The sequence below is a fragment of the Muscardinus avellanarius genome (assembly GCF_963383645.1).
Source record: "Muscardinus avellanarius genome assembly, chromosome: 14".
In the NCBI taxonomy this organism is placed as follows: Eukaryota; Metazoa; Chordata; class Mammalia; order Rodentia; family Gliridae; genus Muscardinus; species Muscardinus avellanarius.
This window is the reverse complement of record NC_137800.1, coordinates 43,123,434-43,147,484: the sequence shown is the minus strand read 5'-3', so window position 1 is coordinate 43,147,484 and position 24,051 is coordinate 43,123,434. Positions and strand designations below refer to the sequence as shown.

At 34.3% G+C, this 24,051-nt stretch overlaps 1 protein-coding gene across 1 annotated transcript in view; it reads left to right on the top strand.

Moving 5' to 3' along the window:
• The window catches only part of TUSC3 (tumor suppressor candidate 3), a gene marked incomplete at its 3' end in the record, with an annotated part of 159,697 nt that overhangs the window by 35,239 nt on the left and 100,407 nt on the right, over positions 1–24,051 (top strand). The window contains exon 2 of the mRNA XM_080710637.1: positions 15,124–15,293. Within this exon, the coding sequence (XP_080566763.1) occupies positions 15,124–15,293 (170 nt within the window). The remainder of the gene's footprint in view (positions 1–15,123; positions 15,294–24,051) is intronic.

The following is a 24,051-nucleotide window of genomic DNA, read 5'->3' as shown; positions in this document are numbered from 1 at the left end:
GATCCTCTGGTCTCAGCCTTCTGAATGCTGGGATTACAGGTGTATGCTAACATGCCCAGCTGTGATAGCAATTGTTTTACTTTTTTTATTTTTATTTATTTAATTATTTATTTTTGTGGGTCTGGGGATTTAACTCAGGAGCATTCAACCTCCAAGCTACACCTCCTGCCCTATTTTTTTATTCTTTATTTTGAAAAAGGGTCTCACTAAGTTGCAGAGGGCCTCATTAAGTAGTAGCTGAAGCTGTCAGTGAAATCGCGATCCTCAGGTCTCAGCCTCCCAAATGCTGGGATTACCAGTGTGCTCCACCACACCCAGCTTCTTTATTTTTTTTAATTAAAAATTTTTTTTTCAGGTCTGGGGATGGAACCTAGGGACATTCAACCTCTGAGCTACACCCCCAGCCCCATTTTTTATTCTTTTTAATTTGAAACAGGGTTTCACTAAGTTGTGGAGGGCCTAAGTAGCTGAGGCTGTCTGCTAACTGTGATCCTCCGGTCTCAGCCTCCCAAATGCTGGGATTACAAGTGTGTGCCACCATGCCCAGCAGCACTTGTTTTAAAAGGACTAGTTCTCCTGCCACACGTGGCTAGGGAAGGGTGTCTGGACTGAAGAAGTATGTTACCTCTGAGAGAGCTATATTAATTCTGTTTTGCCCTTGCAAATCGTCCCATTAGTTAGTTATACAAATATTTTCTATATGACAGGCCTCAAATAATATATAGTTCTGAGCTTTCAGGAGTTTGTTTAATGATAGAAACTGATTAGTATCTGAAAATAACCAACTCCTTTAAACCAAAATTACAGCTATAAAATGAGTCATTATAACAAAAGGGAAATTTCAAATTCTTGATAAGTATAAAAAACAAAATTCACTAAATTCTTTACCCAGCAGCAACAATCACTAACATTAGTAGATTTTATTATCCATCTATCATTTTATTATGAATTTTCCAAACTTGTAGAAAAGTTGATAGGATTTCTAGATAGTATTACAGTGTCCACCAACTAGATTCTACAGTTAACATTTTATCATTTTAAACTTTTTTTTTTTTTTTTTTTGCAGTACTGGAGATGGAACCCGGGGCATTCTATCTCTGAGCTATACCCCCAGCCCTATTTTTTATTCTTCATTTTGAAACAGGGTCTCACTGAGTTGCAGAGGGCCTCACTCAGTTGCTCAGGCCAGCCTGGAACCTGTGATTCTCCTGTCTCAGCCTCTCAAGTATTGGGATTACAAGCATGCTCCACCACAGCTGGCTTAAACTGTTTTTTAATGTGAGATGGAAACAAATGTGTTCTTCTCTGACTTGAGCATGCATAACTTAACTGTTGGTTTAAATAATACTATGTTTGCTGGGCATGGGAGGTGGAGGCAGGAGGATTGCACAGGTTTGAATTCAGCAAGGCTGAATTCAAACTGTTTCCAAATAAAAAATATAAAATGGGTCTGGGAGTGTAGAAGGGTTCCATCCCCAGTAACACCAAAAAAAAAAAAAAAAAAACCCAACACACACACACACACACACACACACACACACACACACACATATATATATATGTATATGTATATGTATATGTATATGTATATGTATATGTATATGTATATGTATATATATACACACATATATATAATTAAAACAAATAAAAATAAATAAACTATGTTTTATTGATCAAGTTTTTTTATTGTAAGAGAACTTAAATATCTTCTGTCAGGAATAACTTTTAAGAATTCTGGTGTAAGTGATACCATTTGGTTAGATAGGACCAAAATTTTTTTTCCCATTATTTTAAAATGTTCTGTGTGGCAAAATAAAATTAGATTAAGGCATGTTTATAATGATATGAATTGACTTATATCAGGAAATAAATTATCTTATGCCTAAAATATAAGGCCCTACACAAAAATTTATTATTACTAGTTATACCATTCCTATAATATCAGTAAGAGGTGGTTCTCTTTATTCTAATGATTTTTAGCTTAGCCTCTGCATTGTCAGATATGAGAGTAGCTACTCCTCTTTACTTTCTGCCTCCATTTGTATGAAATATTTATTTTTCTATTCATTTGCCTTTAGCTGTGAATATCTTTGCCTATTAGGTAAGTTTTTTGCAAGCAGCATGTTGTTGGATTTTAATTTTTAATCCATTTTGAAAGTGTGTGTCTTTTAACTTGGGAGTTAAGACCATGTACATTCAGTGTTATTATGGAGAGATGATTCTTATTTCCTGTCATTTTGAGTTGCATTTTCAATTTGATAAAGTATTAATTTTCCTTTATTTAATTAATCATCTAATGGAATTTGTCTCTTCTGGCTTTTTAAAAAAATTTCTTATTTGTATATTATTTTAGTGTTTTCTCTTGTGCAGGCTTAGTAGTTATGAATTCTACTTTCTGTTTATCTTAGAAGACTTTTCTAGGTCGGTTTTGAATGATGGATTTATTAGATACAATAGTCTTATTTGAAAGTTATTTTCTTCCAGGGTTTAGAATACATAATTCTAAGTGCTGCCGGTTTTCAGAAATGAGTTGAGAAATCTGGAGTAATCTTTTACCTTTGAGTGTTATGTAGCCATTTGCTCTGGGCATACTTAAGATTCTATCATTTGGATAATACTGTGCAATGGAAAGGTTCTTTTTATCTTTTGTAGTTGGGGCTTTGAATGTCTACTGTATGTAAATGTCCATTTCATTTTCCAGGTTTGCAAAGTTCTCTAATGCTATTATCTGAAGAGATTTTTATGCCCTTAATTTTTACCTTTAAATCTTTTTTCAATGCTAGTCACCCTTAGGTTTCGTCTTCTAATATTTTTCCACCTTCTTTTTCCTCCTTCCTTTCTTCCCTCTCTCTTTCTCTCTCTCCCTCTTCCCTTCCTCCTTTCCTTTCTTCCTTCCCCTCTCTCTCCTTCCTCCCTCCATCCTTGCCTCCCTTCTTTTCTTTGTAATAAAGGGGATTGAACCCAAGGAGATTGTGCCTCTGAGCTATATCCCCAGCCCTATTTTATGTTTTATTTTGAAACGGAGGTGCTCACTAAGTTGCAGGGGGCCTTGCTAAGTTGCTGAGGCTGGTCCTTAACCTGCGAAACTCCTGATTCAGTTTCCCAAATATTGAGATTATGGGCATGTGCCAACATGTCCACTTTCCCTAATTCTTGGATCTTTTGGTTATGATCTTTTATTATCTTTATATTACTGGCCGAGTATCCAGTTTTAGATTCAATATCTTTTAAGGCGGAGACTGTTTCTGTTAGTGATACTTTCTATTGACTTTTTAAATTTGGATCATTGTCTTTTCATTCAGTGTTTCTGTTTATTTCTTTTTCCAAAATTTATTTTTTTTTTACTGACATATTCTTTTACATCCTGTATATTCTCTCATTCTTTTTTTTATTTTTTATTGGTGCAATGTATTCATACATCATAATGGTATAAAGAAAATACTTTTGTAGACATACATGCACACATCGCCCAGTTAGCCCCTACCCGATCCCCACCTCATTCCCTCCCCATCCCTCCTTCCCATGCTTGGCTTAGTGGTTGACATCTAGTTTTATAGCAATTTATCCAGTATTAATGATGATAATCTCACATAACAGTTTAATTTGTCTGATACCAAGCTTTTGATGACTTAAAGATAACATTTCAATATTTCTTTTTGCTTTCTTTCTTACCAGAGAATATTTTTTTTCTTTATTTTTTTTTAGGTGAAACTATCATACATTTATTTATTTATTTTTCAGACAAAATCTATCCTAATATGGAATATGGACTCTAGATACCCAAAACAATCTCAAAGAAGAACAAAGCTAGAAGATGTATATTTTCTGATTTCAAACCATATAAAGCTACAGTAATTGAAACAGTGTAGTACTGTTCTAAAGGCAGATATATAAACCACTGGAGTTAAATAAAAGCCTAGAGATAAATTCTTCCATATATTGTCAAGTTATTTTTGACAAGGTTTCCATGAACATTTGGTGGAGGAAATAATCTTTTAACTAAATATTGTTGAAAAAGAATAATTACATGAAAAAAAATAAAATTGGACCCTTACCTAACACATATTAACTCAAAATAGATAAAAGTCCTAAATATAAATCTTAATACTATAAACTTTTAGAAGAAAATCTGGGTCATAAAACCTCACAACATTGAAATTGGCAGTGATTTCTTGGATATGATTTCAATGGCACAGGCAACAAAAGAGTGAATAAACTCCTTAAAAAAATTGTATATCCAAAGACAATGTAAACAGAGTTAAAAGTTACTGATAGAATGGGATAAAATATTTCCAAATGCTATATCTGAAGGTATATTAATATTCCAACTAGAAATCCTAAAAATTAACAACAATAAAGGCAAACAATACAATTTAGAGATAGGTAAAAGACTAACATAAATAATGAATCTCCACAGATAACCAATCTTAGTTGTCTTTTGGATGGAAAATCTTATTTCTCTGGTTCTGGTGTGTGTTACCTATTTCTTCTTTGTAGTTAATCTCTTTGAGTATTTTCTCTAGCGCTGGTTTTGAAGACATAAATTCCTTCAGTTTCTGTTTGTCGTGGAAGATTCTTATTTCCCCATCTAATTTGATAGAAAGTTCTGCTGGGTAGGAAATTTTTGGCTGGAAGTTGTTTTCTTTCAGAGTTTGGAATATGTTACTCCAAGCCCTTCTGGCTCTCATGACTTGGTTTGGGAAGTCTGGAGTGATTCTAATTGGTTTGCCTCTGAATGTCACTTGGCCCTTTGTTTTTGTTGCCTTTAAGATTCTCTGCTTGGCTTCCACATTGGTCATTTTGACAATTATGTGGCGTGGGGATCCTCTTCTCTGATCCTCTGTAACGGGGGTTCTATAAGTTTCCTGGACCTGTGTATCGACCTCTTGCTCTATGTTTGGAAAATTTTCTGCTATTATTTCCTTGAAAAGATTGTTAATCCCTTTGGTTTCACCTTCTTTTCTCTCCTCTATTCCAATTATTCTTAGGTTAGCTCTCTTAAAATGGGCCCATATTTCTTCAATGTCAGATTCCTGCTGTCGGATTTTTTTTCTAAATTAGAAACTATGCGTTCATTTTTTGAATGATCATCTTCTAGGAGCGAGATTCTTTTCTCCATGTGGTCTAATCGGTTGTTTGTACTTTGAATTGAGGCCTTTACTTCATTAATTGCATCCTTTATCTCTTTTTGGCTCTCTCTGAGTTCTTTTCGAAGCACCTCTATTATTTCTACAGTTATTTTCCTGATTTGATCTTCTAGAAATCTCTGAATTTCTGTTTTATCAGGTTCTGATGTTGTGGGGTTGTGGGCATTCATTGCTCCATTGTTATTCCTCTTTCCCATGATTTTGGGAGTTTGTTGCTTCTCTGGGTTCTTCCCTGGGTCACTACGACTTCACTGAAGGTGCTGTGGATCTCGAGTCTGTGGTATCTCAGTCCCCACTACTCCTTTACTGGGTTGTATCGCAGAGTCTCAGACCCAGGGAATCAATCAAGGCTGCTTTAGACCGTGGGGGGTACCACGTTGGGCGTTCTCCTATGGTGTAATATCTCTGCCACCACCACTCCCCCACTGAGTTAAGTCCCTGGGAGTACAGTACTGGGATTTCTCCTCTAGGGGCCGCAATTTGAATCACTGTTGAGTGCGCAGATGGAGCTGTTGTGGACTTGGTGAATTCGCTGCTGCTGCTGCCGGTAGCAATATGGCACCGTTGCTGCGCCCTTGGCCGTGAGGCTGGCGTATTTCTTTTATGTTTTTGAAATCCACTCTGCGTCTCTGCAGGGTGCGCTGAGCCCAGCCCCTGGGAGCTTTAGCTGCTTCCTGCACCGAGAAATCTGCCTAATCCCACCCGGCTGTTCAGCAGCAGCTCACCTCGGCTTGCTGTCCGCCGCTCCTCTCTGGAGCTTGGTGGGCTGTTGAGTGCCTTGGTGTGGTGCTGTCTGGTGAACTCACTGCTGCCGCCAGCAGTAAGGTGCTGCTGCTGCATTCTCGGGCGTCAAGCCGATGTATCTCCTCTCTGGTTTCTGAGCTCCGCTAATAGTTCCTTTCCTCTCTGGAGCTTGGTGCTGCAAGGCAAAATGGTGCCCGCCGATTCACGCCGTGGCTCCGGCTGCAGCACTGCGGTCTGGTTTCTGGTGTCTCGTTTTTCCAGCCCTCTTTTTCTCTGTCCCTTAAAATTACATTTTTTGTTTCTTTGCTGATGGTGTTTTCTGGCTATGAAAGGCGCTGATTTTGTGGTAATAGAGATTGGTTGTTAGCAGGGCTCGTAAGCCCCGTTTTGCTCCGTCGCCATCTTCCCGGAAGTCTATTCTCTCATTCTTAAGCTCTTTGATCATCATAATAATAATTAAAATTCTGAATTCTCCTTCTGGTATTTTCTGTACCTCTGTTACAGGGACCTCCATTATTGCGGGGTTGTGCAAATTTGTCTTGTTAACTTTTTCCCCCTCATGTTTGTGTTCTTAGATTTGTACTATTGTGTTGGTGGTTTCAATTTCAGTATTGACATGTTCTTTTACATCCTATACAGATTTTAATCTTAGCTACTTTGGTCATATTAATAATGAAAATTTTTAATTTTCCTTCTCACATTTTCTGCATCTCTAAGTGACTTTCACTATTATGGATGTTAGGATTTATTGTTGGACTATTTCCTAATGTTTTCAAGGTTTTTATATTTGTGCCTCTCCATTGTGTTGATTTTCTATTTTTAGGAAAGAGGAATTGGTATTTGTAGTTAATATTACTCACTCTGTTAACATGTGGGGCCTATTAGCCTACTCCTTTTACAAGCTAACAAGGATGGATTTTTTTCTTGAGGATTCTAAGATTTCTTCTTATATTTCTGATGTGATAGATTTATGCCACCTATGTCTATTTTCTATCCTTGCTTCAGTAGTGGAGAAAACCAAATGTACAACCTTCTTTATTGATAGGACCTGACTAGATTTCAGAATTGTTTTGGCCAAATTAAAAGCAGCTACTACAAATTAGCCAATATCACAGAAACAATATCTTTTTTACCATTGTTTCCTGAGTTAGCACTAACCATTTTCTTAATAGCAAAGCCATAGTCATCACACTTATCATACTCTAATATAATATATATATATATATATATATATATATATATATATACTACAAATTATTTTCTATAAATACCTTGAAATAGGATCTTACTCATCTCTTTTTTCCAAAAATTAACACAATGCTTCTTGTTATATAACAAGTATTTTTACAAATCTCATTTAAAAATTTAGAACGCTTGTCATATAGTGAATGCTCAAATTACATTTGGTAATTTTATCTAGTATTGAAGTATTAGTGAGATTTTAAGAAAATGTCTCATTGTAAATGTTCTCTTAACAGGCTCCTTATAAGTCGCTCATAGTTTGCCCTGAAGAACAGGGAACAAAATTTGAATGTTTCATCATTAGTAAGATGGTATGCTAAGGCTTAATTTTATCTTAATTCATTAATTTAACATTTACCAATTACCATTTACCAATAATTTTGAGATATTTTTATTTCATAGATAAACAGACTTGAAAAATTAATTTGGTGTACTTACCTGGTAGGGGAGATAACATGATCATGAAGGTGGCTTTCCCAGTCCGTGGCTTATCCATTTTACTCCAGATGTGCTGACTCATGTGATTTCCCAAATTGTGGGAGACTCGACTGCATGATTTGTGATAGTAGGGTCTACATTTGTGCTCTTGTGTTATTAAATAAATATGTAAATAAACAAACATGAATAATTTGGTTAAGACTCAACTGCATATAAATTTAGTCATTTTTTGAACTTGACACCACATCTTTTGTCCAATTCTTAAAATGAATACGTTTTATTATTTGTTTTACAAATGTATTATATTCCATCTTATGATCCTTCTGTGCTTCCTTAACTGGGAAGATTTTTTTTTAAGGAGTGACCATTTTTCACCTGTTTCATTCTTCAATTGGAATGAGGGGGTTGAAGTTTATGGTTATGCTTCTCTACAAGAGACCAAGGGACACCCAAAGAGAAGTTTAAACTAAATCTTAGGGATCTACTCTAAAGATTCACTTATTACTTTGGGTTGTCTGGTATATATCTTAGAAATATACATGTTATTAAACTTATTTTTTTCTGGTTTGATTTATTATAGGAAGTCCCAGTAATTCACTATGAAGGGCAGAAAAAAGTATTTTTCTTTTCTTACAATATTGTGAGACTTCTTGGATTAAGAAGTATCAACATTGTTTTCTGGGGGAATCAAGCATTTTCTGTTCATTAGTTCAGAACACATTATTTTCATTAAACCTCACAGAAGGAAATACAAAATAGTGAATCTAGGTTCTGATGGTATTTAGCTTTAGATCAGGTTCACTTAGGCCCTCTAGACTTCCTGCTCCATGACATTAACATGTTTTAAAAGCTACTTTATTTTGGAGTATTTTGCATATGATTAAATATATCCATACACTTGCACAATGATATTAGTAACTTAGTGAGTGGTACAACCACCACCAGGGTTAAGTCTTAGAACTTTTTTTTTTAGTTTCCAGTAAAATAATACTCATGCCTATGTATAGTTAAACCTACTCCCATCCCTAGGAATATAGACATTTTGTCTATGTAAATTTTGTCTTTCTAGAAATTTTATATGAATGGAATAATACAACATGATCTTTTGGGTTTGACTTCTTTTAATAAAAATAATGTTTTGAGGTTTATCCATAATGTAGCATTTTTCAGAATTTTGCTTTTTATTTCTTGACAGTATTCCAGTATGTGTATGTACCAGATTTTGCCTAACTATTCAACAGTGGGTGAACATTTAGGATTTGATCACATTTTAAGTTTAAAATCATGCTCCTACAAATTTATAAATTGTTGTGGACATGGCATAATGACCTGGGAATTACCAAATTCTCTTTTGGTAAAGATTTGTGGTACCTAGTAGTTTATATATCATACACGTTCCTTTGTTTAGAATTGCCAGTTACAGCTTAGTCTTCCTGTGTGTTGGAAGTGTAGAAGTACAGCTAACCAGTTTGATCTTTTCTGAATTTGCCTCCTAAATCTAGTTCTTGACTCACCTTAACCATGTGTTTGAAATTCATTTTTAATAGACAATATTTTTGCTAGTTTGAACTTCAAATGTGCTGTTCACTTATTGGTACTTTTAAAATGCATTATACAATATTAACTTAAAACCCGTTGTCAATTGGAAACTTCAAATTAATTTGTTTATCTGGCCTACTTTTTGCCATATATAATGTATTTCAAATTAATTTGTTTATCTGGCCTACTTTTTGCCATATATAATGTATTCTGACAAATAATTGCATTTTAGGCCAAACCAGGTTAGACGAACTTCTATAATAAACTTGCTCACTGTATAGAAAAGTTTACTCTTGTTTAAATATTCTCCAAATTCTTTTTAAAAATACATTTGTATGTGTGTAATATAGGACATACATATACACATGAAAAAGAGACAATAGCATATGGGTTAGAAATAAAAAAGCTGGATTTGTATTAGGTAATTCGGAAATGATTAGTTAAAGGTGCTCCTAAGTTGACTGCTGGCTCTACAACAGGGAAAAGATGCTTGATGCAAGAGCTATAGAAACTGATTACCCTTCTAATGTGTTGAAAGTGAAATAAAAGAAATAGTCTACTAAGTATAGGAATAGGTTATAAGATGAATTTTTTAAAAAAAGGAAGTCCTTTTTTTCCACCTTTTCAAGTGACTAATTTTGACTTTGGAAGTTTATAAGGATATGTATTTTGTTTAAAATTTATTCTTGGAAATTTGCATGCTAAATATGTTTTTATGCTATTAATCTATTTTACTGATTTAAAAACAAATTCAGGTTTCTTAAATTTGCCAAGTTTAATTAAGGAATTTTTTTTTTTTTTTTTTTTTTGGTGGTACTGGGGTTCCTGGAACCCCTTCTACCTCCGGGCAACACTCCCAGACCTATTTGATTTTTGGAAACAGGGTCTCTAAGCCAGCATGGCTGGCTTTGAACCTGTGGGATCCTCCTGTCTCCACCTCCCAAGCTCAGGGATTACAAGCATGTGCCACCATGCCCAGCTTAAGGAAATGTTTTAATGTTCTATTATGGTGATTGTTCCTCCTCCTCTTTCTCCTCCTCTTCTTCTTTTTACTTTGTTCTTCTTTCTTTTTGTTTTGGTGGTATTTAATGAAACCAAGGGCCTTGCTGTGTGCTAAGCATAGACCTAATCACTGAGCTGCATCACCAGCCTCAAGTTTCTAATTTAAGGGGAGTAGAACTTTTGCTTTGGTCACATACTACTTTAGTATTTATTCTGTTCTATGGACCTTTTTTTTTTTTTTAAAAAAAATATAGTGCTACAAAGGTGACAAAAGATGATTCTTGCCTGTGCAGCCACACAGATAAATATAGCATAATATAGTAGGTGGTCTAGTAGAGATTTCTGTAATAGAGGAGGGACTGACAGTCTATGAGGGAATTTATAAAAGGATTCTTGAATTGGGGGTATTTGATTGAATTGGTCTTTTAAACCAAGGTTAGTTCACATCGAGAATGGTAGTATGTAAAAGGTGAGGTAGGCAATTCTTTTGAGTAGCTTGTGCTTGGTCCCTGAAGTGTCATGCTTTTGAAAAAGAGCTAAAAAGTAGCTTTTTCAAGTCAAATTTCATTTTTATTATTATCCAAGGAATTTAATAAGAAAAATACTGATTTCTGATAAACCCAATCTAATATCAGGCACATGAGGTAGTATAGGCACTTTTCTTTTTAACTTTCTTCTTCCTTTCTCTTTTTTGTCTATGCATATAGACAAGAAAGAAAAAGTGGGAAAAAATACCAAAATCTGGCAAGGGGAGAGTGAATCTCACATTCTAATACATTACTACAATGGAGATAACATTTGAATATCACACTGACACAGTGATTTTAGGTAGCATTCAATATAACCAAACTTTTCAGTAATGGTTCTGTCAGCCGATGCAAACTGGATGTTTTAAAAAAAATTTCTAGATTATCTGTGATGAGAAAACTGTATATATTTGGAATTCTACCTTTATTAAGAGATGGCTGTAAATATTATATTTTTACATAGATTTTTATATTAAACATGATCATGTATCCTAAAATGTATAACACGGTGCTTGTCAACTTGTAGGATATCAATAATTAAAAAGGAAAGACTTATATTTGTATGATTCTGAAGACATATTATAACTATATAGCAATTATAAAGCTACCATGAAAAGGAATTCAGTTAAGCCAAATTTTGTTTATGTATTGTTGTATTTTGTTTAGTTAAAAGCAGATGTAATGCCGGGCATGGTGGTGCACGCTTGTAATCCTGGTGCTTGGGAGGTGGAGACAGGAGGATCACGCAGGTTCGAAGCCAGCCACGCTGGCTTACGAGACCCTGTTTCCAAATAAAAAGAAGTATAAAAAGTAGGTCTGGGAGTGTAGCCCAGAGGTAGAAGGGCTTCCAGGAACACCAGTACCATAAAAAAAAAAAAAAAAGCAGATGTAACTTAACTAGTCTTTTGTAACTTATAGAAAATATTAATATTGCTGTGGAATTTTCATTGGCAATAAGGCCTGGCTTAATATTAACTCATAGGTAGAAAGCATTTGGGATATATGAATGTTTATTTTCTTTCATTTAGCATGGATTTTTTATTTCTTTTTTTGGAACTGGGGATTGAACCCAGGGGCATGGTGTTCTACCTCCAAGCTACACCTCCAGCCCTATTTTTAATTCTTTATTTTGAAACAGGGTTTTACTAATTTGCAGAGGGCCTCAAAGTAGCTGAAGCTGTCTCTGAATCTGGATCCTCTTGTCTCAGCTTCCCAAGTGCTGGGATTACAAGTATGGACCACTACGCCTGGTTTAGCATGGGTTTTGATGGAAGCAAACTTATGTAGTATATCCTTTAAAATAGGTGGAAATTTTTGTGAGATGTGGTTGCTTGATCTTGACTTTGAAGTCTTGAAGGCTTGAAACAAAATCTAAAAATAGTTGAATCTTACAGAAGATATTTTGGAATAGACAGATAAGTTTTTCTTAGCCAAATATAGTGTTCTTTCAGAACCCCATTATGAGAATGTCAGGGTTAGCCACCTACTTGCATTACTCAAAGGATAGTTATTTTTGACAAATTAGAGTATATTTTTATATTGTCTTTAAGCATGCATAGCAGAATAAAACTTTTTTTAATTCTTAAAAGGTCCATAAATAACCTATATTGAGTATTTCACTTGGTCTTTGTTTAGATTATGATTTCAAGTTATGTGTTCTAAAGAATATACTGATTAATACTATTGGGAAACAGTTCTCCTTGGAGCTATCACGTTTCTGCACATTTTATGAGTATAAATGTTAATTTTTTGTTGGACTATAATTTTAAATATATTATTATGCCCAAGTCTTGGAAAGTTGGCTTCTTGATAACTTGCAAGTAAAATATTTGACTCTAAAGACATGTTTTATGTTTTGATACATATTGATGTAATTATGTGTTTTTTAACGAACAGTAAGATTATTGTAGGATTTGAAAGAGTATGGTGGTGGTGGTGGTGTGTGTATTTAATGAAAAAAATATATTTTAAAATATTCTAAGAACTTATAGATTCTCTTCTTCATTAGTGTATTGCTCTGCTTAATTTTTAGTCTGGAGAGATTATATATTTTCATAAGGTACAATTCCTAAATGTTTAAAATGTTTTATTTACTTAGACTATAACTTATTTTTTAAAAATTTCAAAGCTTTAAAGAATTTATAGATACTATGTTGGCTTGCTAAGTGTAAAAAATTGAAGACTCTCACATAAATCTTATTTAATATATAACAGTTTTCTATAAGACATACACTAAAAAATTTTGCATAATGTAGAAAATACCCTCTCTTTGCTTCTCAGAAATAAAACTAAGAACATTTAATAAAGTCCTGTGTAGTTTTCAGCTGTTTGGGGTATATTGATGAGACATAAAAATGTTTAAAATGAGTTTTAGTTTATTTTAATGAGATTATTATTTTACTTATGTAAATAAATTCATACTATATTTGGAGGCAGAATTAAATCCCTTATAGTAAATATAACTAGATCTAAGTGGCTTGTTTTGAAGTTAGGATCAATTTCAGTTCTTGCTTCTAATTATATCACTTTTGAATGAACAATTATCACAGTAATTGACTACAATTTTTCTCATTCATACCGTTAGCATGCCATTGTGTGCTTACCTGAATGTTCCTTTTCTGCCAGAGTACTGATTTGAATGTTCTGCTCTTCGTTCAGGTTACTCTACCTCCTACTCCTCCTCCTCTGTCTTTTGATTTGTCTTTTCTTGTTCAGGGGGTGCACAGCACTTCAGCAAGGGTTTTGCCCTAATGCGGTGCTTTTCTTGCTACTAATACATACCCAGTTTCTGAGTCACTGTCATTTTTCTATGTGAGATAGGAGAGGATAAAAACTATTTCCCCTGATCTGTAGAGATTGTTAAAATAGCACAATTGAAGCCTCTCTTCTACCTCTGGTACTTACTTGCTTTTCTAAGGACAGAGAATTTCTTTTTCTTATACTAATACAACCCTGTGGAATTATTTCTTCAGACTTTTTAGGCAAAAAGGAATGACCTAAGGCTGAAAGCCTTCTTTACAGAATAGAGTGCCAAGTCCCCATCTCCTCATTTGTAACAGGCGAGTCCTAGTACTCAGCTCTACTTATGTTGCCTCCTAGTGTCTGTGCTCCCCCCACCCCGTCCTTCTGACTGCTCAGTAGTCATTAGTGTTTTAATACCTTAAGTGAGCCAGGTGTGGTGGCGCACGCTTGTAAAACCCGCCCTTTGGAGGCGGAGACAGGATTGCGGAGGTTCGAAGCCAGCCTCTCTGGCTTAAGAGATCCTGTTTCCAAGTTAAAAAAAAAAAAAAAAAAAAATATATATATATATATATATATATATATATATATATATATATATATTTTATATATGGGTCTGCGAGTGTAGCCCAGTGGTAGAAGGGTTTCCAGGAATCCCAGTACCACCAAAAAACAAAACAAAAAAAACCAAAAAAACAAAAAAAAAACAAACAACAAAACAAAAACAAAAACCCCAAACAAAAAAACCCAAAATACCATAGATGATTTGTTCTTGTTTTCAACCTTATTACAAATAGAATCATACAACGCACGTTTTTGTAGTTTCAACTTTGTTTTTATGAGATTTCTGCATGTTGTATAGAAAGTCTTAAAGATAAACTTACAGTCAAGTGGCAGTGTCTTGTTTAGCCTTTGTGAGGGGGGTAGTAACCAGACCCCATTTTTTTTTTTTGTTTTTTTTTTTTGGCATTTGGCATTTGGCTGGAGTAGAGCAGTTAATATTTTCTTACTAGGCTGCCCTTCTTGTTCTTTGGGTAGAGAGCACAGAGCAAGCTTTCCTTGAGGATTCTTTTGTCTGACAATGAAAATGTATTGGTGACTTCTCTAGCCACCAGTCTAGGGAATATGAGGCCATATGAAGCCCACAGAGCTCCTCACTATGTCCTTCTGCAGGTCCTGAGGACTGTAACCAGCCTGTCTTCTCTCTACCATTCATAGACATCATCTTAGGAAAGTTTCTTTTTACATAATGAAGAGAATTTTTAGTTATATTTAGGGGGAGGATTAGTAAAATATTTCTGGAAGCATAAATTTGTTTTGCTTTTAATATCTCTATAGGCTTTTGAAATCATTAAGAAAAATAAGATATTTTATGCACACCTAGTCGTTACAAAGAAATATATTCATCAAAACAAGGACTTTGAATAGGAAGTAATTGGGAGCCTGGCGTGGTGGTGCACACTTGTAATCCCCGTGCTTAGGAGGCTGAGACAGGAGGATTGCACAGGTTCAAAGCCAGCCTCAGCTACATAGTGAGGCTCTCAGCAACTTAGTGAGACCCAGTTTCCAAATAAAGTATCAAATAGGTCTGGGAGTATAGCCTTGGAGGTAAAAAGCCTCTGGGTTCCACCCCCAGTACCACAAAAAGAAAAAAAAAGGAATTGGGTTAAAGTACAGTTTCATAGTAAATCCAAACTAAAGAATTTTAACTCTGTGTAAACTTAAATTTCTCTGTTTAATTGCAGAATATTCTGGCTGAAAAAGTGGAACAGCTGATGGAATGGAGTTCCAGGCGCTCAATCTTCCGAATGAATGGTGATAAATTTCGGAAATTCATAAAGGCGCCACCTCGAAACTATTCTATGATTGTTATGTTCACTGCTCTTCAGCCTCAGCGGCAGTGTTCTGTTTGCAGGTAACATATATATATATATATATTTAAATTTAGGCTGGGCATGGTGGCACGTGCTTGTAATCCCAGTACCCAGGAGGCTGAGATGCGAGAATTGCAGGTTCACAGCCAGCCTCAGCTAATTGTGAGGCCCTCTGCAACATAGTGAGATACTATTTCAAATAAAGCAACAAAAAAATAGGGCTGGGGTATAGTTTGGATGTAGAATGCCTCTGAGTTTAATCCTCAGTATTGCAAAAAAAATTTAAATAAAAAATTTAAAAAATTTCCAGGCTCATGTTTTTATATTTATTGTAGGATTAATATGTATAAGATAATTAAATAATTGTTCAATGTTGTAAAACTAATAGTGGACACTTAAAAATAATCTCAATCAGTATATTCCAGTAAATGGCTGATAAGTAAATATTTTTTCATTGTGGATATGGGCATTTTCTTTTGTTTTGTTTTTTGGTGGTACTGGGGTTCCTGGAAACCCTTCTACCTCTGGGCTACACTCCCAGACCTATTTTTATACTTTTCCTATTTGGAAACAGGGTCTCTTAAGCCAGCTCTGCTGGTTTCAAACCTGCGGGATCCTCCTGTCTCCGCCTCCCAAGCGCGGGGATTACAAGCGTGCATCACCACGCCCGGCTGAATGGGCATTTTTGTGTCATACGTATTACCTTATTGATTGCCTAATTATATTAGTGGTTGATAAAGTGACTTCCATAATTGTACTCTATTTTAGCAGTTTTGTAGATAGGACTTACTTTTACGTAGGGAAGTCCACTCACTTTTTGAAACCTTTAGTGATTAGTAATCTTTTCCTAGGCTATAGAAATAATTTGAAATGAGTGAAACATTTATCAGTATGAATAAACTGAAGAAAATTTTGGATGAGAACAAATGTAAAACATATGTAACAAATACTTTTTCAAGTAAATTTTTTTTGTGTGTGATACTAAGGATTGAACCCAGGCACATTCTACCTCTGGGCTACCCTTGCTCTTTCTTAGTTTTTTGTTTTGAAACAGGACCTTCCTAGGTTGCTGAGAGTTTTGCCACATTTCTGAGGCTGTTCTTCAACCTGTGGGATTATAGGTTTGCCTCACCATGTCTGGCTCAATTGTTTTATTTTGAGATAATTGTAGATTCAGATGCAATTACAAGAAAGAGTACAGAGAGATCCTGTACATCTTTCCTCCAGTTTTCTTCAATGGTAGAATCTTTAAAATGTGGTATATCAGCAGGTATTAGCATTGATAAGTCAAGATACAGAACACTTATAGCATCATAATAATCTCTTTTTTTCTTTTATACCCACATCCTCCTGTCTTATTCTCTACCCTACATTTGGCCTCCTGTAATCACTAATCGCTATCTCATTTTTTAAATATTATTTCAAGAGTGTTTAAAAATGAAACAATATGGTGTTTGACATTTTGAATTTTTTTTTTACTTACCATAACTCCCTCAAAATCTATACAAGTCATTGCAGTTATCAATAATTTATCTTTCTTCCCTGAGTAATATTCCATGGCATGGATGTTCTGCTATTTATTTAACTATCTGTCTATTAAAGGGCATCTGGATTGCTTTTAGTTTCGGGTTATTATAGGTTGAGCATCTCTAATATGAATATCTGAAATCCAGAATGCTCTAAAATCAAAAACGCCTGAATAATGACATGATAACAAAAGGGAAAAATTTTCACCTAAGCTCAAGTGCCATGCCCTAGACAAAGTGCAGGTACAGCCAGGCACAGTGGCCCACGCTTGTAATCCCAGTACTTGAGAGGCTGAGACAGAAGGATCTGGGTTCGAGGACAGCCTCAGCTACTTACTGAGGCCATCTGCAACTTAGTGAGACCCTGTTTCAAAATAAAAATTGGGACTGGGATTGTAGCTCAGAGGTAGAATTTCCCTGGTTCAATCCCTAGCACCACACACACACATGAAGTGCAGGTACACAAAATAATTGTATAATTTTTTTTTCAGGCTATGCGTATAAGACACATATTCCAAAATGTTTAACCTCAAACACTTCCTAATCTGTACAAATAAAACAATGAAAGCTTTTAGATAGCTAATGATGTTGAATGTCATTTCATATGCTTATTAATCTTGTTGGTTACCTTTTTATGTGCTTATTTGTCATCTTTATATTCTTTTTGGTGAAATATGTGTTAATGTATTGTGCTCATTTCTAAATGAATTTTCCCACCACATTTCAGGAGTTCTTTATATATTTATGTACTACTCCTTTGTCAGAAATGTGGTTTTCAAATATTTTCTCCTTGTCTGTAGCTAATAATTTCATCCTCATTACAGAGTCTTTGTGGACTTTAATTTTGATGAGGTTAAATTGACCAGTTTTTTCTTTTATAGCTCTTGCTCCAGTTGTCAAATAAAAAACTCTTGTCCTAGCTTTCTATCCAAGTATTTTCTTGTATGCCTATTTTTAAAAAGTTTTATAGACTTTTATAAAAAGTCCATATGTTTTTTTATGTTTAAAATTGGCCTGATATTTGGGAAAAAACATTCAGTCTTTCACCATTAAGTGTGCTGTAGGTATTTTCATAGTTTGTTTTTATCAAGTTAAAGAAATTTATTTTTATTCTAATTTGCTGGGATTTTTTTTTATCATAAATTGGTGTTGTATTTTGTCAACATTATTCTTGGTGTCAGTTAATATAATTTTTCTACTTTAGCATGCTGATGATAGTAGATTACATTGAATGTTTTTCCAATATTGAATTAGTTTTACATACAGCAATTAAAAAAAAATATATATATATATTTGCGATACTGGGGATGGAACCCAGGGCCATTCTACCTCTGATCTACACTCAGTCCTAATTTTTAGTCTTTTGAGTTTTGAAACAGGGTCTCACTGAGTTTCAAAAGGCCTTGCTAAGTAGCTGAGGCTGTCCATGAATGATGTTCCTCAGGTCTCTACCTCCTGAATACTGGGATTACAAGCATGCGCCACTATGCCCAGCTATATACTGCAATTTGATTGTGGAATATTCTCTTTTGTATTGCTAAATTCTTTTTGCTAATATTTTGTTAAATAATTTTGCATCTGAGTTCATATTAAGTATTGATTGTATTTTTCATCTTTTAATATTATTGTCTAGTTTTGTTATCATGGTTATACTGGCCTTATAAAATGAATGGAAGAATATTTTGTCCTCTGTTTTTCAGAAGAGATTGTATGGAATTAGTATTATTTTTTCTTTGATTTTTTGGGATTGGATATTTCTGTTTTAGGAGCTTTTAAATTACATATTCTTTCTCTTTAATGTTAAAGGACAGTGTAAGTATTTCTTCTTGGCCAGCCTGTGTCCCCTGAACACTTTTTGTATGCCAGTACTCTCTACATTGAATATCTATTGTAGATTTAGTTTAGGCTTTTACATCATTTTAAATTCTAGTGGAGACCACAATTACTAGTAACTTGTGATAGTGAGAAAAATTAGTTTCAAACAAACTAACTTGCAGAAGGAAGATTTCGGTACTTTGAAATTTTCAAAAATGATTTTATCACAACCTACTAATGATATGTTAGGTCATGATTAGAAGTTGGTAAAGATAATGAACAAAACCATTTTGAAAAGCACCATTTTACATGATACTGCGTTACTCTCATCAACTTTGAGGACCAGGACCCAGATGGGTATTAACACTTTGTCAGAATTGGGCTATTACATACAGAGTTCACTTTAGGGATGCTATAGAAACCTGCTCTCACAAAAATATAACATTAATAGCATTTTGGAATAACAGTTTAGGTTCCACTTAAATAAAATATCTGTTGCCAGTTGATTGAACTATTTTCTGGCACATTATAATACTATATGTTTTAGGAAAATTATTTATTTGCTTCTAAAAATTGAATATATTGATTTCCTCTTATTGTGTTGTACTTTTAACTATACTATAAAAAGGTTTATTATCCAAATATTTAGTTCACAGTTACATATAATTACGTGCTGTGATAACACAGTCTATAACATAATGTTAAATGGCACATCTTGTGGGTAGTATTTTACTTAAATCATTATGTTGTTAAATGGGTTATTAAATATAGACCCTTAATTTTGATGACTTGTAGCTTTTAAAGCCTTTATTTCTTTTACTTTTTGTTTATTTATTGCAGCCTATTTGATAATAAACTTTTAGATTTTAAAATAGTTTTAGATGTATCAAGGCAGGGTTGGAGTTGATAGAAAACAAAGATAAAGACTTGAGGAAAATAAAGTATAAACCAGGTAGATTTATGATCCCCAGAGCCAGACATTCTGATTGTTTTGTGGTGTGCCCATTAAATAATGGGATTGGCATTATTAAAAGTGTAATCTTAGTAAATCTAGTGTGCAGACCAATATAGAGAAAGAGAAAGGAGTAGATTCATTAATAAAAAAATTTTCATTAATAAAAAGATTAATAAAATATTTTCATTAATAAAAATGCAATTTCTATGAGGAACAATGGGAATGGAAAATATTATTTAATGGGATGTCAGTTAGCATTGAGGATCTTTTTAGAAACAAGACTAGAAGATCGCAGTTCATAGACAGTCTCGGCTACTTAGCGAGGCCCTCCGTAACTTAGACCCTGTTTCAAAATAAAGAATAAAAAAAGTAGGGCAGGGGGTGTAGCTCGGAGGTCAGATGCCCCTGGGTTCCATCCCCAGACCCGGAAAAAAAAAAAAAAAAAAAAAAAAGGAAACTAGAGTATAAGACTTCTTAATGACAAATCTACATAGTTAAATGATTTTTATGCTCACCAATTTAGGAGCAAGAACCACATTCCTTAGAGATAGCCTTGTTCAATTTATGGTAAGAATCAAATTAAGTAAATATTCACAATATATATTTGTAATATATAGTTGTGATTTTAAAGTTGGGAAGGGGCAAAGGAAGCTGGGAAAAATTGACAACTTAAGTGTGATACAATTAAGCTAGATTTTTCACAAGAGTGCATAAGTGGTTTTGTGTAGTAGGATTTGGTTGAAAACTAGGAAGTTGGTCAAAGGACTTATTTAACAAATGGATAGATGACTGATGTATGATTATGATGGCATAGAGAAGCTTGAGGAACTAATGAGATACTGGTTATTGTGTCAATTATAAATTTATGTGTTGAAATTACTCAGATGATATTAGAATTTGGAAAATATGAGCTATAAAGGTATGCCTTGAAGTTTATGAGATGATGATGAAAAATTTATGTTGTAGGATGATGTAAATTTTACAGGAGAATCTGTTAAGTAATTATGATTGAGCAGTGGTCTTGAGATCTTCTGCCATTAAATCAAGAGTGTACTAAGTGGGCTGCATACGGTTGTTGGCAGAGTCGATCAAAGAGACCTCAAGGTAACAACTAAGATAAGAGTGGTACATGGTGGCACACACTTGTAATCCCTGTATTTGGGAAGCTGAGACAGGAGGATTGAAGGTTCAAAGCCAGCCTCAGTAACTTAAAAAGGCCCTCTGCAACTTAGTGAGACCCTGTTTCCAAATAAAATCAGGCTGGGCGGAGTATAGCTAAGAGTTAGAATGCCTCTGGGTTCAGTTCTTAGTGATACACAAATGCACACACACACACACAATGAATGAATGAATGAATAAATGAATGAATGAATAAATAAATAAATAAATAAATAAAACTAAGATGAGAAAGTAAATAGTTCCAAGAAAAATATTTAGCTTGTATACTGGAATTTATAAATTAAGCCTCAATGGAAGGTGGAAATATAGAACGTCATCAGCAGCCATGTCTCCTCCTCTTCCCCCTACCCCTGACATTTTCCTGAGTCCTTCCATGTCTGCAATTTTGGTATGTTATAATCTTATAATTCTATAGAATTTTCAAAGGATGATGATTATAATTTTAAATTGTTATACTTTCTTTCTTTTCTTTTTTTTTTTTTTTTCTGGTGCTGGAGATTGAACCCAGAGACACTCTACCTTTTATCTATATCCCCAGCCCTGTTTTCTTTTTTATTTGGAAACAGGGTCTTGATACATTGCTAAGGGCCTCACTAGGTTGCTGCGGCTGGCTTCCAACTTGTGATCTTCATGTCTCAGCCTCCCAAATATTGGGATTGCAGGCATAAACCATCATGATATTTTCTTTTATGAAACATTTCTGCTTATTTTTTAATTAATAAAATGTGAGATTTTCTTCTAAGTTAACTCATACTTAGATCCTCCAATTGCTTTTCTTTGCTGACAGGGAGCCCTTAGACTCCTTATATGTTCTTTCAGCAAATCATTCTGTTCTTCCTTCATACAGTTAGTTGATTCACAAATTTTAGAATTCAATTCTCACCTCCCTCAGTGCTAAAATCAAACTCCTTGGCCAAATAAAGTTGTTAATTATGACTACTCAATACAATTCTCAGCTCTCTTTTAAGTGTAAACTCCAAACTTCCATTATCAAATTATACTGTAGGGAATATTCCTCATAATTGCTAAGTCTTTTATATGTATTCTCTCATAAAGTAACTCATCTCCAGAATTTGCTACCAATATCTTCTCTAAGGGCTATTGCTGTATCTCTCAGTAGATTTAAGGAAAATATCCATTTGAAGGAAAATCAAAAAGTAAAGTTTTATAATATGTTAGACAGTATTGTATATTATTGAACTGTCTGACATCTCCCATCAAGATAAAATAATTATTTGGTGTTTGTAAATTTGTAAACTATTGAGGGCTGGGCCCTATGTTAATTCAGATGCCACGGACATACAAACACATGAGTAATTCTCATTACTCTGAAAGGTAGATCTGAAAAAAATTCATTTTATAGATGAGAACATTAAAGCTGAAAGGTTATATAATTTATCCAAAGTCACATAACTAATACCTGTCAGGATTGAGATTTGAGACTCCAAAGCTATTAGAGTTTAATGCTTTCCTTAAGTGCATATATTCATCATTGTCCTTGTCCTGTGAACCATAATTGTATCTTGCTTTGCATCCCCAACTAAGATTATTAGTATTTTAGAGTAGGGCTCTGTCAGCCAACATTTCCCACACTCCTAAGATCATGACAGCTTTCATTCAAGGCAGGGTCTCATAACAGAGATTGGCACATTGAGTTTAGCTAGCTAAGCCATGTGGAAAAGATTCATCAGCTTTTTACTCTATTACAGTAAGGTCACATTTCTCATAGGATTAGATAAAATGGAAACCATGTATAGATAAAATTATTCTTGTACATCAGTTATAGCACATGTAAGTACATTACTTTTTAAGTGGTTTTGGAGACTGTAACCTTTATTGTTCTCATTGCTTAGATAACATTTCTCTGTGACCTTTTTAAGTTTCTTTTATTTGCTTGACTGCCAGAGGGAAAAAAAATTTTGACAGATTAGAAAATACTCATTCAATTCAGATTTTTTTTATGGTATGTTTGATACATGTGACATATTTCAGGCATGAGTGAATCTGTGACCACTTTAACATAAACGATGCTAGGAAAACTGTTGAGTTCTCTAGTTCATTTTTTAATGTAAAAGGCACATGATATAATTTCATTCAAGTTCTTTGTAGGTTTTTTCTCATGTATTATATATATATATTTACTGTTTTTAGCGAACTCTGATTTGTGTTAAATCCTAGTATTTCCTGAACTCTTTGCTGTTTTCTTTATTCTTTCTTTTTAAAGTCTTACTTTAGTCTCCCCACCTTTATAATTTCAGAAATACAGAAAATTGAAGCAGTAGCATACTGGGCACTAGTGTTATTCTTTACCAAGATTTACTAATTATTCACATTTTTAACAGTTTTGATTTTTCCACTTCTACCTATAGATCAAACATCAGCAAAGGTACCTATGAGTTATAGACATCATGTCCTATCATTCCTAAATATTTCAGTAGAGCATTTAAAGGAAAAAAGACATTCTTACATAAAGAGAATACTGTTACCACTTTTAAGAGACTTTTCATTAATCTAATTATATAATATTATTTTATATCCATATTTTAAATTGATATGTGTCTCCAGAATGTCTTTTACATATCTTCCTCCTTCCCTAGTTTGGGATTGAGTTAGGGTCCATCTATTACATTTGACCATTATGCCTTGTTAGTTTCTTTTAATCTACAGCATGCCATTCTTTTAAAAAAGACTTTTTTCAAGCTGGTCGTGGTGGCACTCGCTTGTAATCCCAGCATTCGGGAGGCTGAGACCTGGAGGATCGCAGTTCGCGAACAGCCTCAGCTACTTAGTGAGGCTCTCTGCAACTCAGTGAGACTTGTTTCAAAATAAAAAATACAAAATAGGGCAGGGGGTGTAGCTCGGAGGTTGAATGCTACTGGGTTCCATCCCCAGACCCACCCACACACACACAAAAGACTTTTTTCTTTTAATGACATTGACTGCTTTTTGAAAATATATTTTGAGGCATCTAAGTAACCCATGCTCTGGATTTGTCTGTTTCCTTATGATCAGATTCAGGTATTTTTTGGTAAAAGTACTGTAGAGGTCATTCATATACTTCTTGTGTAATCATATCAGGAGGCACATAATATTAGGTTGTTCAGATGCAAGTGCTGATACTGATCACTTGAATTAAGGTCACCAGTTCTCTCTCCATTGTACATCTTTCCCTTGACATAAATTTTTGGGAGAGGCAAGTCAGATAAAAGAGAAGATGCTTGGCTATCATGCAAATATCCTGTTTCTCAGTATTTGTTTTTCTTTTTTTGTCCAGTGGTTGCAGCATCCATTGGTAATCCTTGCTTGAATTTGATATTATATTGG